Below are 17835 nucleotides of genomic sequence, written 5' to 3'. Positions count from 1 at the left end.
CCCCGGTATAGGAGGGGTAGGAAATGAATTTCTGTGTGTGGTGTTGTGCATAATGTTTTGCATAAAGCCCAACCTCAAGGAAATAGGGAGACACTTTTGGGGGGGGACATAAAATGCCACATTCTATTTCAGCAAACTAAGGAAGAGGAAGGAGCAGAGCTGTTGCATCAGATACTTCGGGATGTTCCAAGTGGGTGCAGAGTTCTTGCCCATCTTGCAAAAATGTGCCATCTTCGGTCCAGACTCTTAGATCTTCATTGCTTCACTATCTGGGGATTAGTTGCTCAAGCCTCCTCCTTTCACACTCTGTCAGTCAACACATGGTCAGAGAGACTTTAGTCCTGCAATACTGGTGATCAGATATGTGTTGATCTTGAGTTGTTCTTTGGCGGCGGCAGGGAGCATGGGCTGGCTGCATGCTATTCCTTTTAGTTCCAAGGAAATGAAGCACCTTGGTTTTTGATGTGCGTCTTTGTCCAGTTTTGTTTTGAAGTGTTGAAATACCAAGCGTCTTGAATAAGTTTAATATTGCCTCTTCTTGCTGCTTCCCCAGTAGCAGTGTTATTTCTCTAAATCCAAACATTTGTTTCTCACTCGCACCGTTTACAACGGATTCTTACTGCACAGAGGTCATTAAAGACTAATATACTTAGAGGACACAATATTGTAGAAATGATGTAAAGGCTGTTTTTAAAGTAAGTACATACATGGAGTACATTACATTACCTGACATTACTGTGAACTGCCCCGAGACCTCTGGGTATAGGGTGGCATATAAATTCAATAAATAAATTGACACATGCATCATGTGAACATACCTAAGATCCCTGTCAATAAGGTCTGGGGCATTGGCATTCAGTGTAAGGGATACTGAGCATGTTCTGTCTTCCCATGTTTCTGTAACTGTAAGTGAAAGGCATCAGCCACAACTGTGGAGGAGTGATGGAAATTTGAACCTGGATGTGTGTGTGTGTGTGTGTACACATACTAGGGGCTGTGCTATTGGTCACCCCAACACCCCCTACCACCCCCTGTTAACTCCCTAGAGCTTCCCCATCCCACCCCATGCAACTACTAAGCTTGCTTTTAACCTTCCCAGCCCCTTAGCTGGGAGCCACTTCTGGTCTTCTCTTCTGTAGCCCTCTTTGCACCCGTTTGCACCTTCATGCCTAGCTCCCCATCTCCTTACCCTCCTCGCACACAAACCACCCACATGATAACCTCCGGCAGCTGCCTTCTCCTACACACTCCAACTACCAAGTACCCTTTTCAGCTTCTGCCCAATTATGAAGCCACCATCCCCGGCTTTTGGGGTGAACCCCATTCCCACACCTCCCCTTCTTGCTCCCATGCCGTGGCCACTGCTGTTGTGGGGTGAGGAGCAGCCACACTAGGGCTCTCCACACATGGATCTCCTTCCACAGAAAGGCTTGTCTGGCTACGACTTGGCCATCTTTTTGCGGCAGGCACAGACATTTATTTTTTTTGAAGCTTTTGAGCTTCTCCAGTCTATGAGTATACCTATTTTCCTCTCTCAGGTGGCGGTTCTGTTTTCTCTTTATTGTGGCACAGATGATGATTATTGCTATTGTTATTGTTGTTATTAAAACCTAATTCGTATGCTGAAAGTGATCATTTTTCTTACTTTATTTCTTAATTGCTCATAATGGCACAGTAATGAATGCCATCTGTTCTGTGCTTGCTCAGTGCACCACTTCTTGCTGACACAGCAGCCTCTTTTAACTCTTTCTTTTTCTTTTTCACAGATTAAAAAAAAGGGAGAAGGGGGAATATGCAGCTTGGAGGAGCGGAAAGCTGTAAGCAAAACCTCTGAAACTCCTGTTGAGCTCTCTGCGCAACCCTCTAAGGTCTCCAGCTATTTGTTCAAAGGCAAAAACAATACCTCTGAGCAAAAGCCCTCCCACTTGCTCATGATAGGCTTACCCAAAATAGCAACAGCCTGTGTCACCAAAAAGGGCAAAACCTGCTGGAAGAGAAAGAAAAAGTTGCTCCTGGATCCCTCAGTAACTTCCAGATTTCACTTTGCTCCTGTCCCACGCTGCCATGGACAGAAGAGCCAGAGGCACCAGATTTGACAGCAAGGGTGAAACGCTCTCGCTGTAGAGCCTCTCGTCATCGCTGAGAAGTAACCAAGTTGGGGAGCTGTTTTTCTACAGCCATGGTACCTGCGCAGGACACAGAGGACCTCAGCCAGCAATGTCAGAATATAGGAGAGGAATGCAGCAAATGCAGCCTGCACAAGCTTCCTGCTCAAACAGGTACAGCCACATAGTCTGAGTGACAATTGTGCCTGCAGGGTAATAGATGGTGATAGAATGTGACTAAGTCCCAGCAACAATAAATACAAGAGCCAAAGGGACAATCTTTTCTTTTCTTTTCTTTTCTTTTCTTTTCTTTTCTTTTCTTTCCTTTCCTTTCCTTTCCTTTCCTTTCCTTTCCTTTCCTTTCCTTTCCTTTCCTTTCCTTTCCTTTCCTTTCTTTCTTTCTTTCTTTCTTTCTTTCTTTCTTTCTTTCTTTCTAAAATAATCCTTTAGTCTTTAGGCTTTCTAATTACAGTGGTACCTCGGGTTAAGAACTTAATTCATTCTGGAGGTCCGTTCTTAACCTGAAACTGTTCTTAACCTGAGGTACCACTTTAGCAAATGGGGCCTCCCGCTACCCCCACGCCGCCGCCATGCAATTTCCGTTCTCATCCTGAGGTAAAGTTCTCAACCCGAGGTACTACTTCTGGGTTAGTGGAGCCTGTAACCTGAAGTGTCTAACCCAAGGTGTCTGTAACCTGAGGTATCACTGTATTGATGTACAAGGAAGAGCTATTTTTGAACTAACAGTTTTATAATATGTTAGGTGTTCATCACATTTATATCTCTGCTTTCAGGGAACTAGGGGAAGTAAACACACAGGACCCCAGTGATCTCATTTATTTTCTCAGCATCACTGAGGTGTACTTAAGAGATGGTGGCTAGTTGGGACTTTGAAAAGCCTTTTGGCTTCTGGCTTTTCTTATGGGGCTTGCAATTTTTATTTGTTTATTTATAAATTTCTATACCCTGATTTTGCAGTTCTGTCGCATTAAGCATTGGAGCACCACTGTTGCCTATGATGGCTGCTGGCTGGTTGGGTTGTGCTGTGAAAACAAGTCTATAGACCAACGTTTCCCAAACTTAGATCTCCAGCTGTTTTTGGACTACAGCTCCCATCATCCCTAGCTAGCATGACCAGTGGTCAGGGATGATGGGAACTGTAGTCCAACAGCTACAGACCCAAGTTTGGGCAACCCTGCTCTAGACTTTATAGAATATGCTTCTCTTCCATGTTTCACCAGTGATTTTGGCTTTGCTTTCTAAGCACGCCAAGAGCAGTGTAGCTATTTCTAGATTATTTATTTATTTATTTATTTATTTAAAAAAGAACCTCAATGTCAGTGTTGCTTCAGTTTGTTTATCCCACATGTTGTTCATTCTTGGTCTTTCACTGACTTCCAAGCTGTCGAGTTCCAAAAGTAACACAAAACAGCTACATGGGGTAAATACATTCACACAGAATGTACTGGTGCTGAATAAGGAAAAGATTATACTTTAATCCACTGATCTTGGGGGCCTTTTCATTTGACAACTGAAAGTGAATTTTAAGTGCCAAACTTTTTCAGTGCCTGCTCACGCTTTTGTGTGTTTCTTATACATACAGAAAGCAGTTTTAAAACAAAATTAGCCGTGGATTTATAAAGTGCACTCTCTTAAAAGACATTTTACAATGCACACAATTGCTAATAGGAACATGGCTGAATGGCAGTCAACCTGTAAAATACTTTATGCAGTAAGAACACTGGGTGCTGCTTTTCACCAAGTCAGACAATTGGTACATCAAGTTCAGTACTGTCTATGTTGACTGGTAGTGACACCAGGATTTCAGACATGGGTCTTTTCCTGTTTCCGACCTGGAAATGCAAGGTATCTGCCCTGGGATCTACCACATGAAAAACGTGTTCTCTGGCTGAGCTCCAGCCCTTTACCTGAAGGAGACCTATGTTACTTTGAACAAATCCATTGTGGTTGGAACAGAGTAGAGCAAAAGCACAGCTCGCTGACTAACTTGAACACGGAACAGCAACGCTCCCAGTCTGTTGCGGCTCCTACTTGTCAGTTATAATTCTTGTAGGGGTTTATGCACCAAGATGCATTTTAATTATAACATTGTGGTTTTGTAAGGAGGAAGTTTTAATGTTCCATTGAAAAGCTCAGGTGTGATGTTTTGTATGACCGTTAGCAGAGGTTTAGGTTTGTTGCATTAAGGTAAGTCCTTTACTTGTTTTTAAAAATCGGTTGTTTTGTTATAATTAGCGATTATGTGTATATTATCAGAATAAGTTCTTTTCTGTTTTGTTTTCTTTTTTAGTTTGTTATTTACTTAGTTTTATCCTGCATTTTATTCTGTGAGCTGCCCTGAGCTCTTATAAGGAAGGGTGGTCTATAAATCTAATAAATAAATAGGTTACTGTTAAATTGCTTTCTCTTCCCTTCTCCTTTTCACTACCACTTTGAGGCTTTGCCTTTTTCTTTTATCTTTTCTGCTTTCTTGTGATTGGTGCTGCCCCTACCCCCACCCCCTTTCCCTTTCACAACTTCTGACCCACCGATCCAAATGGAGCCCACCTGCTACGAGAAACAGGCCACCAGATATTCGGTAAATCTCTTCTTGTTGCCTGTCTGAGATTGCCAAAACAAGGAGTGTAAGGAGGTTGTCAGGCCACAGTGCACTGTTGTACACCTGATAGGCCACAATGTGTCCGCAGGGTGGTCCCACTTTGTGAGGTTGGGATCCGGGCAGGGCGACATGAGAAAGATGCAACAACTACGTGCCCTTTGGTCCAAGCCCCTTGGGGAGGGGGAGGCTGTGATTAAAGGGTGCACGGCGTCCTTCTCATGCCACCCTCCTCAAGCCGCTTTGTGAGGCTAGGATTTGATCAGATCCCAACCTCGCAAAGTGGTGCAGGGCTGGCTCAAAGAGGGGGATATGAGCATCTCTCCCCAGAAAATGCGCCTGAGGCAATTGCCCCAGCATTTCCACCCCCACCCCACCCCCGTTATCCTATCTAGTAGTCAGCCTACATTCCATGACCAGAGCATGCTCAGTTCTCACAGCAACACCCCCCTCCCCAGAGGATTTCCCCCCTGAAGCTTTATATATAAAGATATACACTTCTGCAAACCTTGGGTGTCCCCCCCCCCCAGTCTGTCAGTAGTCTTCTTATTGTATGCGTCTGGTGCCCTTTTGGCTGCGTTAGTTATGGCACTCACAGCCTGAATGTTGCAAACAGAGGGAGTGCTGTTTAATTAACCTGTGGAATTATCCAGCCCAAGACATGACCATGGCAACCAACAGGATTTAGGCATGTGATTCAGAACTATTAATCATGATAACTGAACTAAACCTGGCTTTTAGGAAGAAACAGCATGAGATACATGATTTTTCAGGACCACCTGACTTGAAACTGAATGTAGTTCTAAATGGGCCATGCTATGGCCCACAATGCAATTTTAATTTTATTTATTTATTATTTAAGCATTTATATCTTGCCTTCTTCGGTTTGGCATCAAGCCTGGCTTACAATAAAAATTAAAACACATGTGTGCAAAGTACAAAAACAAAACCATAAAAGCAGTAATTAAAAAACCATTGAGAAAACGAGCTGGCCGAGCGGATCTTAAAATTACAGTATGAGTACAAATTTAAACAAGTCAAGGATTACATGATCAGTTGGGCTCAGAACATGGGGAATAGCTACAAAAGCAAGCATGCAAGTATTTAGGGACACTCAGACATATACCCTCTTTTTAAAATATGAAGCTTAAGTAGTTATTATTAGTAAACTAACTATACAATTCTAATAACTGGAAGTATCAGAAACAAAGATCTGGGTGGTTGTTTTTTAATCATCTTGGATGGAAATTTCATCTCTGTTGGCTTAAGAATCTTGGGCAAAGATATACCGTACTTTCTGAAAATACTAAACTAAAACTGAATATTTCTATAAACTTTATTTCCAGGATTCGGAATGCTCACCCTTCTATCATCTGGCATTGCTGCTATCAGTGGCCTTCTGATGGGTTATGAATTTGGAGTTATCTCTGGAGCTCTTCTTCAGCTAACTAGCATCCTAGTCCTTTCATGCCGACAACAGGAGATAGTTGTAAGTGCTCTTCTCATTGGTGCCTTTCTTGCTTCGTTGACTGGTGGGATCCTGATCGACAAATATGGGAGGCGAGTTGCCATTATGCTGGCATCTGGGTTACTTGTACTGGGAAGTCTAGTGCTGATACTCTTCGCCTCATACGGACTCCTCATAATAGGGCGGATTGTGATAGGGGTTTCCATTTCACTCTCCTCAACCGCAACTTGTGTGTATATCGCAGAGATTGCCCCGCAGCACAGAAGAGGCTTGCTTGTGTCTTTGAATGAACTCATGATTGTAGTGGGCATACTTTTTGCCTATGTTTCAAATTATGCCTTTGCCAGTGTTTCCCATGGCTGGAAATATATGTTTGGGCTGGTCATTCCACTGGGGATTCTACAAGCCATTGCTTTGTATTTCCTTCTGCCAAGTCCTCGTTTTCTTGTTATGAAAGGCTTTGACGAAGCTGCCAGCCAAGTGCTTGGAAAACTCAGGACAACCACAGACACCACCAAAGAACTTGCTATGATAAAATCTTCCTTGAAAGATGAGCACCAGTACCGTTTTTGGGATCTGTTCCATTCAAAAGACAATATGAGGACTCGGATGCTGATCGGAATCACTCTAGTGTTTTTTGTACAAACAACAGGACAGCCTAACATCTTGTTTTATGCCTCCACTGTTTTGAAAGCAGTTGGGTTTCAGAGCAATCAGGCAGCTAGTTTGGCTTCTACTGGTGTTGGAGTGGTCAAAGTGGTCAGTACAATCCCAGCCACCCTTTTCGTCGACCAGATAGGAAGCAAGACGTTTCTTATTATTGGCTCATCCCTCATGTCTGTGTCATTGTTCACCATGGGACTGATCACGCTTAACATACATGTGAATGCCACTGCTGTCTGTAGAAACCAGTCCTGGGAAGATGCCACATTCCATGGAGTGGGACAATTGACCTCCACAAATGAAACTCTTGAGGAGCAATTTGCTAGCCTGGCTTCATCCAGCACAGTTTCACAATGGAAGGCTGACATTTCTAATACGGAAAGGTGGAACAAGACCATGTCTGTGGGAGGCAGAGTCCCCGACACAAGCCACACAGAGTCTCAGGTAGCAACAGAAGCAATGGAAGTTCGATCAGCTCTGAAATGGCTCTCTCTGGCCTGCTTGCTTGTTTACATTGCTGCTTTCTCCATAGGACTTGGACCAAGTAAGTGTTTTTCAATTTATTTATTGCAAGTTGTTTTGACTGATAAGTAAGAAGAGACCACAGTGTCTATGGGCAGGAGTGGCTTGCTGGGTGGGACATGGGCTCTGTTAGACAGGCTCATCCACATGTCTTCTTGCCATACCACTTTCCCCTGGGAAAACCCACTCTTTACTGCTGAATTGGAGCAAATATCAATTGGGTTTACAGCAGATTGAGGTTTGCTCCCATTCAGTGGTAGAGAGCAGGTTTTCCTGGGGGGAAATGGCAGGGCAAACGGGATGGAACAAGCAGAAAACCTCTCAGACCAAGGTTTCCTAGGCACAGGGCAAGTGGAAGTGTGGACGAGGCCACCCTGCTAGCTTCCTGGCAGGTGAGTTGCTCTTGCTTACTGGGAGGGAGAGGGGAAAGGGCCAGCATGGTACAAGCACAGCAGAGGAGCAAATCAGTCAAGCCCCTTCTGTGTATAGGATTGTCGTCTCAAGCATCTGTGTGATGCCTGAAGTTTAAGAAATAAAGATGCCTATTCTGAGCTTTTCTTTTCAGTGCCTTGTAGGCTTGGACAATCCTTCCTTCCTTCCTTCCTTCCTTCCTTCCTTTCTTGATTGGTTTGGATGAGAAGGCAGAGAAAATATGTCCCTGTGAGTATCAGCTCTCCCAAGGATCAGATTCCTCTCAGGAGGAATTCTTCTCTGCTGAGAAAACTCATCAAATCATTCAGACAGCCCAATCATATGCATGTATAAATAGAAGTTCCACAGGACTGTGCATACGCCACACTGGACTTCTTCCTAACATCATCTAAGTCATCAGCTGTACCTTCTGAGTCCCTTCTTCACAGAGCAGGGTTTTGCATTCATTAGTCCATTTGTTGCTTTTGCCTTTGGAAGTGTGCTGTATGTATTCGGCCAGGCATAGGCAAACTCGGCCCTCCAGCTGTTTTGGGACCACAACTCCCATCATCCCTGATCACTGGTCCTATTAGATAGGGATGATGGGAGTTGTAGTCCCAAAACATCTGGAGGGCCAAGTTTGCCTATGCCTGTATTTGGCTCTCTTTTCCCCACCCCTATTGCTTGACGAATAATCCCTTTTACTTATTGTCCCTCAGCTTGCACCACTTCTTAATCATGCATTTATTTCAGAGGCTTTCATATCCCATGCCTCATTCATTTCTAAGCTGTAAATCTGTCTGATCTCCACCCCCCCACAATGTGTACCTTTGTAACCCAATAAACCATTTCAAGTACTTTGAACTCTACTTTTTTAAAGAAACACACACACACACACACCACTTTCCTTTAATAGTCTTGAACCTGCTAGACAGAGAAAAGTCAGAAAACCAAGTTAATTCTTTGCTATATTGTTTAGATTACAGCCACATAGCTGCACCTGTTACAGTGGCAAGGGTTAAGGTCAAAAAGGAAAGTTCTTAAATGAATTTCTCAGGTATATGTGCTCAGGAGAAAACAGTATGTATTGTCCCTTATCTGCAAACATGCATAACTCAGTGAAGTTAATGGAGCTGGGAAGTCTGGAGTCTTTAGCTCTGGCTCAGTGCCTGTTTCAGAGGTAGTCCTCTCCTCCAAGGTCAGAAGCACACTCTGCATAGGCCTGTTTGGAATATAGCTTGGATGCCCACAATAAGAAGCCAGAGGGTTTCACATAAGAGCTGAAACAGAGCAAGTTTTGTTCATCACACCAAAGACTCTAAGCTACTTTATTTTCATATCATCAGCCACAACGAAAGCCTTCCATAACTCGCCTCCCAAAGAGGTTATTTCCTGCATTCCATCCATATTTAATCTGCCAGAGTACTATTATGTTAACTGTACAGTTTAACCCTTAAACCCAAATTTATCAATCATTATCAGCGATGAACTGCAACAAAATATTGGAATGTTGTCCGTAAAAGGCAGTGGGTGCGTCAGTCTAATCCTATTCTGAAATGTAGCTTCTTCAATGAATGGGCATGGGAAGCTACCATAAGCACTGTGCCAGATAGAGTGCTTCAGATTCTTTAGTTGAGAAAAGAGAGATGGAGATTTGGAGATTTTCAGCTGCCAATTTAAAAAGCTGGCATCTGGATACTGGTATTGCCCAAGTGGAAATATCCCTTTGGGTTCTTGCTGCTTCCTGGCAGAAGGAAAATAGTTTTAAAGCAATGCAAGAAGATGCTGAAACAGAAGAACTGAAACTTTGGAACTATGTTATCTGAAAGACTGCTGCCTCCCTTACAAACCTGGCTGTCATTTATAGATCAGCTTCAGGGGCCCTGTACACAGGTCCACCATTGGTTCATCTGATGTGTTGTTCTGGGAAGCAGGCCTGTTCAGTGGCAGCCCCATATCTTTAGAATGGTCTCCCAGAGAAGCAGGGAGGTGGTGGATAGCTCAGTTGGTAGAGCATGAGACTCTTAATCTCAGGGTTGTGGGTTTGAGCCCCATGTGGGGCAAATGATTTTGGCGTTGCAGGGGGTTGGACTAGATGATCCCCTGGGTCCCTTCCAACTCTACAGTTCTACAATGTTAAGTACATATCCCCACTTTGGCCAGACATCTGAAACATTTGTATTTCAAACTGCATTTTCACAAAACAGTTACATTGGGCTTTTAAATTGCTGCTGTTTTTCCGTTGTGAAGTTGGATTGCGGTAGATTAATAAAAAATTAAAAAATGTTTTCATTCTGCTTTGCCACTTCCTTGGGAGGGCTTTGCTGTCAAAGACAGCATACACATGTCTTAAGTAAATTTCCCAGCTACCTGAGGCCTTTTAATTAGAGACATTAGAAATGGGAGCTGTGGTTGCTTTCAGAATTGTTTATTGAGCATCCCTCCTGATCTGTTTGCATGTAGTCTGCATGGAGATTATACTTCTCTGGCTGTTTATTGAGCAGTGATTTGTAATGAGGTTATACAACAGAAGGTAAAATGACTATTATCCCACTCTTCCCAGTACATTTTGCCATCACTTTCCTTACCGCAAAAAGTCCAGTTTGGAAGAGCACAAAATCTGCCATAATTGTGCAACTATAGTTTGCCACTTGTATCCCACCCACAACATATTGACAGTCTGGAACCATCTGTGAGCCTCAGAATGAAAATAATGTGTTCTTCCATGACTTGGAATCGCAGAATTATAGAGTTGGAAGGGACCCTGAGGATCATCTAGTCCAACCCCCTGCAATGCAGGAATGCGCAGCTGTCCCATACGGGGATCAAACCTGCAACCTTGGCGTTATCAGCACCACGCTCTAACCAACTGAGTTATCCAGGCTTCCCCATCCTTGGTCACAGGCATCCCCCTGCCCCAATACCTTTGAGGTATTGAGGTGGTTTTGCTTTAGTATGCTGAACTAGGTACAGCAAGAAGCTCAGTACAATACTGGGGAGAGACAAGCAGGAGTGCAGGCCTGATTCTGTATTGTGCATCCTGCAGCTTATATCAAGGAATACCCAAAACTCCCACTGGCTTTGCTGCTTCTGGCACCTGTGGCCCCCCTCCCCCCCCTGCCCAGTTTAGTGGAACAAGGGAGCATAGGATCAGGACAGAGGTTTGCGAAGGTAGACTAGATGACCCTTACATAACACCACACACTGTTACGTTTGTATTTTTAATTTCAGTGTCCTGGCTGGTACTGAGTGAAATATTTCCTGGTGGGATCAGAGGAAGAGCGATGGCTCTAACCTCCAGCATGAACTGGGGTGTTAATCTTCTAATCTCCTCAACCTTTTTGACTACAACAGGTAAGGCTGGTAGGGGTAAGGGTGAGCATAATAGGCCACCACAACTTAAAATGCAGCATTAAGAAGAGTGTAAAATCACAAGAATATGGTTGGCTTCAAATTTCGTGTGTGTGTGTTAGACCAAGGGTTGTGCAAGTTTGCCCAATATACATGCAAAGTATATTTTCCTTAATATAATGTGTTTTTATATTTTATTTTCACACATATGCATTTAAAGGCACATTTAATGCATACATTACTTGGCTGGAGAACTGCACTGCAACATTTAGAAAGCGCAAATTTTTAGAATGGCTGTTTCTCCTGGTTCGCTTATTATTTCAGAAAGCACAAATTACGTAGGTAGATTCACCTTTGATACAAACTGAATCTAGTTTCTCCTCCATCCCTAGTTAGGCTTTAGCTGACTATACTTTCATAAATAATAAAATAATAATAATAATAATAATAATAATAATAATAAAATAATAATAATAATAATAATAATAATAATAATAATAATAATAATAATACCCCACACATCTGGCTGGGTTTTCCCAGCCACTCTGGGCGGCTCCCAACAGAATATTAAAAACACAATAAAACATCAAACATTAAAAGCTGCCCTAAACAGGGTTGCCTTCAATGTCTACTAAAAGTCATATCTGAAATGTTCTTTTAAAATCTCCTCACAAACCATTGATAAATATTTCAACTCTCCCCTGAAGACTATTTTACAAAATAGCACCCCATTTTCACCGTTTGGGTGCAACTGTGAACCTAGTTCTCTTAATGTTGAAGGAAGCAATAGGTTTGGCTCCTTCCTGACCTCTAAGCCCTTGCTTCCTTCATCCACCGCTATAAGATTGCGGCTTCTGCACTCAGTGAAGCAACATTTCTTAGCTGACAATTTTTCTGAGGAAAAACTGTTGGGAGAATTTCAAAATCCCACCCTTTGGCCCATTTCTCTAAGGTTGTTGTGACTCAACCCTTGCATGAGAGACAATGTGTTCATGCACACGGCATGCCTGCAAAACGAAACTCATTTAATGAACGATTTTGTTGCTGCTGCTATTTATTCCTGCACCTTTATTTAAATAGTAACCTATGTAATACAGGGGGTAAGCAGAAGCACCAACTTGCACCAATGACTGAGGGGCCAGTTCCGTGTGTGACGTCACATGTGTGACATGTGATGTCATGTGACATTTTGGGAGGAGGCAGGGGACTGAGCAGTGGCCGATGGCCCCTGTCCTTTCTGGCCATTGCCCATGCTTGCTGGAGCTGATGTTCAGCAACATCTGGAAAGCCACAGATTCCCCCTCCCCCCCGCTCTGCTGACCTGGACTGAGAACAAGGTTCCTAAAATAACAAATTATTTTTTTTAAAAAAAAAAATCTTAGATCTCATTGGTTTACCGTGGGTCTATTTTGTTTATGCCATGATGAGCCTGGCAGCGTTGGCATTTGTCGTCTTCTTCATCCCCGAGACAAAAGGATGTTCCCTAGAGCAGATATCTATGAAACTGGCAAAACAGTAAGTATGGATGCTTTTGTGTTTTTAACAGAATTCTAGTAAATGGCAGCGTGAAAAATGGCACATCCCTCCGCATGAGGTTACAAATGCTCTTGGAAGTAAAAGCTGCCATCTAGTGGGCTTGTATTGTGTCACACTTGGCAGCAGCTGAAGAGAACTGAGAGCTCACTGACTCCATTCCCAGTGGTTTGTTTTCTTCATGGGCTCAGAACCTATATGCAAGCTTTCCGTAGAGCAGGGCAGTCTATACTGTGGCTTCATTATTAATAAATCCTGCATGGAGAGGCCACACTGAGCCCAATTCTGTGAGCTTTAACAAAGCCAGGTAAGGTATTGTTACATAGCCAAGGGGGGGCAGCTGCCCTCCTCATCAATAGAAATAAATAAAAATGCATAGCAAACTGAGGTTCTGCCCCTCCTGACAAAAATCCTGGCTATGCCCATGGCCTTTGAGGATCTTTTTGAATCAGTGCATTGTTTTAATAGCAGAATTCACACCTCAGCTGATGCTGATATATACGGTACTATTTTTTATTCCTAACTCACTCGTAAGGTCAGCCAGGTAATATATCCATAGTAATTTTATAGCTGGGGTGGGAAGTTAGCATTGAAAAACACTCTTGCAGCCTTGTTTCTTTTACATTTTTTTTTACATAAAAAATACTATTATTTGTCTAAATTCCCTGTTCAGAATACAGTGGTACCTCAGGTTACAGACGCTTCAGGTTACAGACTCTGCTAACCCAGAAATAGTACCTCAGGTTAAGAACTTTGCTTCAGGATGAGAACAGAAATCGTGCAGCAGCGGCGCGGCGACAGTGGGAGGCCCCATTAGCTAAAGTGGTACCTCATGTTAAGAAGAGTTTCAGGTTAAGAACGGACCTCCGGAACGAATTAAGTTCCTAACCCGAGGTACCACTGTAGTTGTTTGAGAAATTGCCTTTAAAAATATTTTCACCTGCTGTTTGTAAATGGTATCTGTCTCTTTATCAGTGTTCTTTGCAAAAACTAGGAGAAATCCAAATTCTATAAAATTTGGAACAATGCATATAAATTGATGTTATGTATGCAAAGAAAATGCAGATATGTACTATTTGCATGATTTATACAGTTCAAAACAAGCTTCGCATTTCATATTTTAACAAGCAGTTGTCTGTCATAGGATGGTTGTCAGACCATATCTGATGACAAGTGTGAAGTTGACTAAATTCCATTTAATGTTAAAACTTAAAAAAATAAAAAATCTAAACCACACTGGTCTAAGATGGTAAAGACCCATGCCAACCACAACTCAATTAGCTCCAAAAGCACAACTGCCAATGTTGCCTGTAAGGGATAGAAATTCTTACAGTAAAAATATATTGCTTTGATCCCGCCTCCCTTTTCTTCCAGAAAGTATGCAACAAGTATTCAATGCTGGAGGGGCCGACGCCAGGATCAACTGATGCCTATAGAACTTCCCAGCAAAGAGACCCATGAACAATTCTACTAAGGCAGGATGGTGCACAAAACCCACATCAATATATTTTTTAAAGGGTGACAAAATGGTAGAATACTCAGAAATGCTGGCAGTACTTCCATATGCATATTCTTCTACTACAAATAAGCTTTTCTGTATTTTTTTGTTCAATGGACTCTGTAAAAGGTTTTTCATGATGTAACGCACAAATCTCTCAAATATCACATTATGGTAGGTGAACGGGATATACCTGAGAATCTCCCACCAGTGGTTTAGAGCTTGTGAATCTGACCAAAATGTGGGCATTTGTTGTTATTATTATGGGATGGGTTGTTTTTTTTAAAAAAATTATGCTACAACTCACCCAGGAACCTTATGATGAAGGATGGGCAAGAATAGTAATGATCATGATAGTAATATACCAGGCATGGGCAAACTCGGCCCTCCAGATGTTTTGAGACTACAATCCCCACCATCCCTGACCACTGGTCCTGCTAGCTAGGGATCATGGGAGTTGTAGGCCAAAAACATCTGGAGGGCCAAGGTTGAGGAAGCCTGGTTTAGCATAATGACCAAACTAAAGCACAGCAGCCAAACCATGGTTTAGTGTTAAATGAATGAGCCTGCTCGACCACTTCTCTCTCCTCCAGCACACCAGTGATGCAGGAAGCATCTGCTTTCTAGTTTGAACGCACCACAAACTAACCAGTGTGGCCCTGTTAGGTTGCAACTGGAAACTCTGATTAGTTTAAAGGAGAAAGCAGAAGTTTCCATAGCGCAGGAGGGGAGGAAATGCATAAGCACTAAAGTAGGAGGTCCTCAGCAGGCCTCTCTGCTGTTTCTTGAAAGACTATGCACACTTGATTTTTAGCAAATCTCAGGCATAGGGGGTTACAGCAGGAATGGCTAGCCTGTGGCCTTGCAGCTCCCACCATCCCTGACCATTGGGCAATTCTGCCTGGGGCTTATGGAAGTGATGAATCCAAAATGATCTGGAAGGTCACAGATTACTTACCCCTGGGCTACAACTTCTCTAGCAAATATCAAGAATGATAAAGTATACTTCCATGATGGCATAGGCAGATCACTCTTAAAATAATTATTTGTGATTACTCATAAAAGAATTATAGTTTAACAACTACTGTTGTGTTCAATGATTGCTGCGTCAACCATTAAGCTGTATTTTCAAACTATTTTAAAAACTTCAGTAGGGAAACAACATCTATGGCCGAGCAGCCTTGAAAGACCTGATCCCCTTCTATCTTAAGTAGGATGTAGCCAAAACAGATAGAACTGCAGTATTGTAGAGTGCAGAAATATTTTGTTCATGACCCTGAGATTAAGAGTCTTAAGCTGTACTGACTGAGCTATCACAGCTGTTCAAGTGTACTTGAAACACTACATGTGTAGCAGATATACAACATGGCTCGGTAAAATGTATGAATCAGCCTGTAATTGTTTGCTGTCACTCACCATCCTTGTGCCCCCACCAATGTGCTAGTCCATGAAAGTTAATACGGTAAGCATAATTTGATTCAGAAGCATCTTCACCTGTCACATGTGGGTTCTTTGAAATAAGAATACATTTTTAAAAACTCAAGAAAGACCTCTATTTTCATGACAAGTTTGGTTTCCCAGTGTTTTGTTTTCTTAACAGTTGTGTGCAGAAAAGGGTGACAGGAACTAATGTGGTTGGCTTGTAATGCCTTGGTTATTCAGTTGTCTTGAAAACGCAGTGACAGAATACCTCCAGCCTTCTTCCTAAGGATGGAGCAGATGAGAGGGTGGCCGCCATCCTATTCTACAGCTCCTCAACTCACCTCGCAAGCAGGCTGCTCATAGGCAGAAACTTTCTTTTTATAAATGTTGGTACTCCTATTTAAGTCTGATTAGCAAAACACAAGGCTGCAAGTTGCACTTGCTTTGCTTATGAGAACGCAACTTTACATGGGGGTAGGGTGAATAAATAAATGGAAAGCCTGGAAAATCCACCATTCTCTGCTCTCCATTTATCTGGGCTTTCATTGCTTAAGGAAGGGAGCAAGAGGGCTCTGGGACAGCATCCCAGAGCCCTTGCACTGCCTCCCCAAAGCCAAAGTATGGTGGCAGCTTCCTAACCAGCCTCTAGGAAGGAGGCGTGAGGGCTCTCAGGGTCCCCCTGCAACCTTCCCAGACCCTGGTAAGCGGCCCTCTGCTTCTTGGGTGGGAGGAGTTTCTGGGATTCCTGACTTTGTGTGATTTGGCCTTTGTGCCATGTATCAAACTCTTACATAAGTGGTTGGCCCACTGTCATGAAAGTCAACACATATCAAGTAAGTAATTAAGCTATCTCCCCTTATCAGACTTGCCAAATTGTCTCCCCTCCTATTTCACACACTTTTAAAAATGCAAATGGTCCCAAAAGTTCTCAGGCATGCACTTATGGTGTGTAACGTTCTATGTAAAACCGGCAGCCAAAGATAAAGGAATTCAATGCTACACCAAAACAAATGTTCCATCAACACAAGATTTTTTTGCACAATGAAACAACCTTCCCTTGCATGCTGTTCTGGACATAGGAAAAATAGACAGACCTCAGCATAACACTCAAATTGGAAGTGTAACACTCAAAATGGAAGCGTAACACTCAAAACAGAGCACACTTGGCTTCCGAAAAAGTTCGCAAACCAGAACACTTATTTCTGGGTTTGCAGTGTTTGGGTTCCAAGGCGTTTGAGTACCAAGGCGTTTGAGAACCAAGGTACCACTGTACTTTGTTGAATCAAGGCCATAGTGGCAGTTTCTGATTGTGGCAGCCCTTTCTCACCGTCCATTAGAATTATGACTATATTTCTCCTGATCACCTGGTTCATGTGTCACTATTTACATTTGAGTGCATGGCACTTGCTTGGAGAATACATTTTTAGAGAACTTTTAAGGGTTGGTTGGCATTGTCCCGTCCCCCCGCCGTTCACGAACAAGTTGATTCTTCTGTATCCATTTCCTCCTCAAAGATTCTCATTATATTTTGAAGTATTTTGCAAAAATAAAAAAGGGCAGGCTTTCAAAAGGATTTTATTTACAGTACTCCACTGAGTTTGTTTCAATGTGAAGTACAAATCTGGACAATGAATGCTTAGCACCTGCAGCAGTCATGCCCACATTTTGTTCACCTCGAGACTTAGATACGGGAAAGAGACATAGATGCATTTTGACATATTTATTGTAGTTGGCAAGGGTACCATTTTCATTTGCCTTATGATTTACCACTCATCTGTTCCATATGCAGTTTCAATATTGGCTTTTCAAGTCCAAGATTACATGCCAAAGCCAAGCTTTCTTGTTTTGTTAGCATTTTTTAAAAAATAATTCTAACAGTGCTATAGCAACATTTGGCAAATATGTGCAGAGTTCTTTAGAAGTAGCATAGAACTGCATTCATGAAAAAATACACTTTTTCCTGAAAATTAAAATCAGTCACTAGCAGTAGTTCAAGGCAGGTTTCCTTTTAAAAACAACCCTGCATCTGGAAATAAGATAGCTGATTTGACTAACGTCAAATACTTCAGAACAGAAGCTTCTCTCATCACTCAAGCCTATTATGCTTAACCCTTGCTTAGACTGGCTGGAAAGAGATCCCCTAAATTCTGCATTTAGTTACAAATATATTACAATAAAACCAAATTCTGTCCTTAGAACACATACACATCTCTCATTCATGTCAATCTAGTCTGCTACAATTCAC

The 17835-nt window shown here is 42.5% G+C and overlaps 1 protein-coding gene across 1 annotated transcript; it reads left to right on the top strand.

The window, feature by feature from the left end:
• The first annotated feature begins 1777 nt into the window (after window positions 1-1777).
• On the top strand, window positions 1778-15249 carry SLC2A12 (solute carrier family 2 member 12). The gene is made up of 5 exons (XM_053381960.1): window positions 1778-2279; window positions 6069-7397; window positions 11018-11140; window positions 12520-12652; window positions 14045-15249. The coding sequence occupies exons 1-5, from the start codon at window positions 2180-2182 to the stop codon at window positions 14142-14144; spliced, it is 1785 nt and encodes a 594-aa protein (XP_053237935.1). The 5' UTR covers window positions 1778-2179; the 3' UTR covers window positions 14145-15249.
• The last annotated feature ends 2586 nt before the right edge of the window (window positions 15250-17835 follow it).

This window comes from Podarcis raffonei, chromosome 3, assembly GCF_027172205.1.
Source record: "Podarcis raffonei isolate rPodRaf1 chromosome 3, rPodRaf1.pri, whole genome shotgun sequence".
Classification (NCBI taxonomy): Eukaryota; Metazoa; Chordata; class Lepidosauria; order Squamata; family Lacertidae; genus Podarcis; species Podarcis raffonei.
The sequence above is the reverse complement of the archived record's forward strand: the minus strand, read 5'-3'. Positions and strand labels throughout refer to the sequence as shown.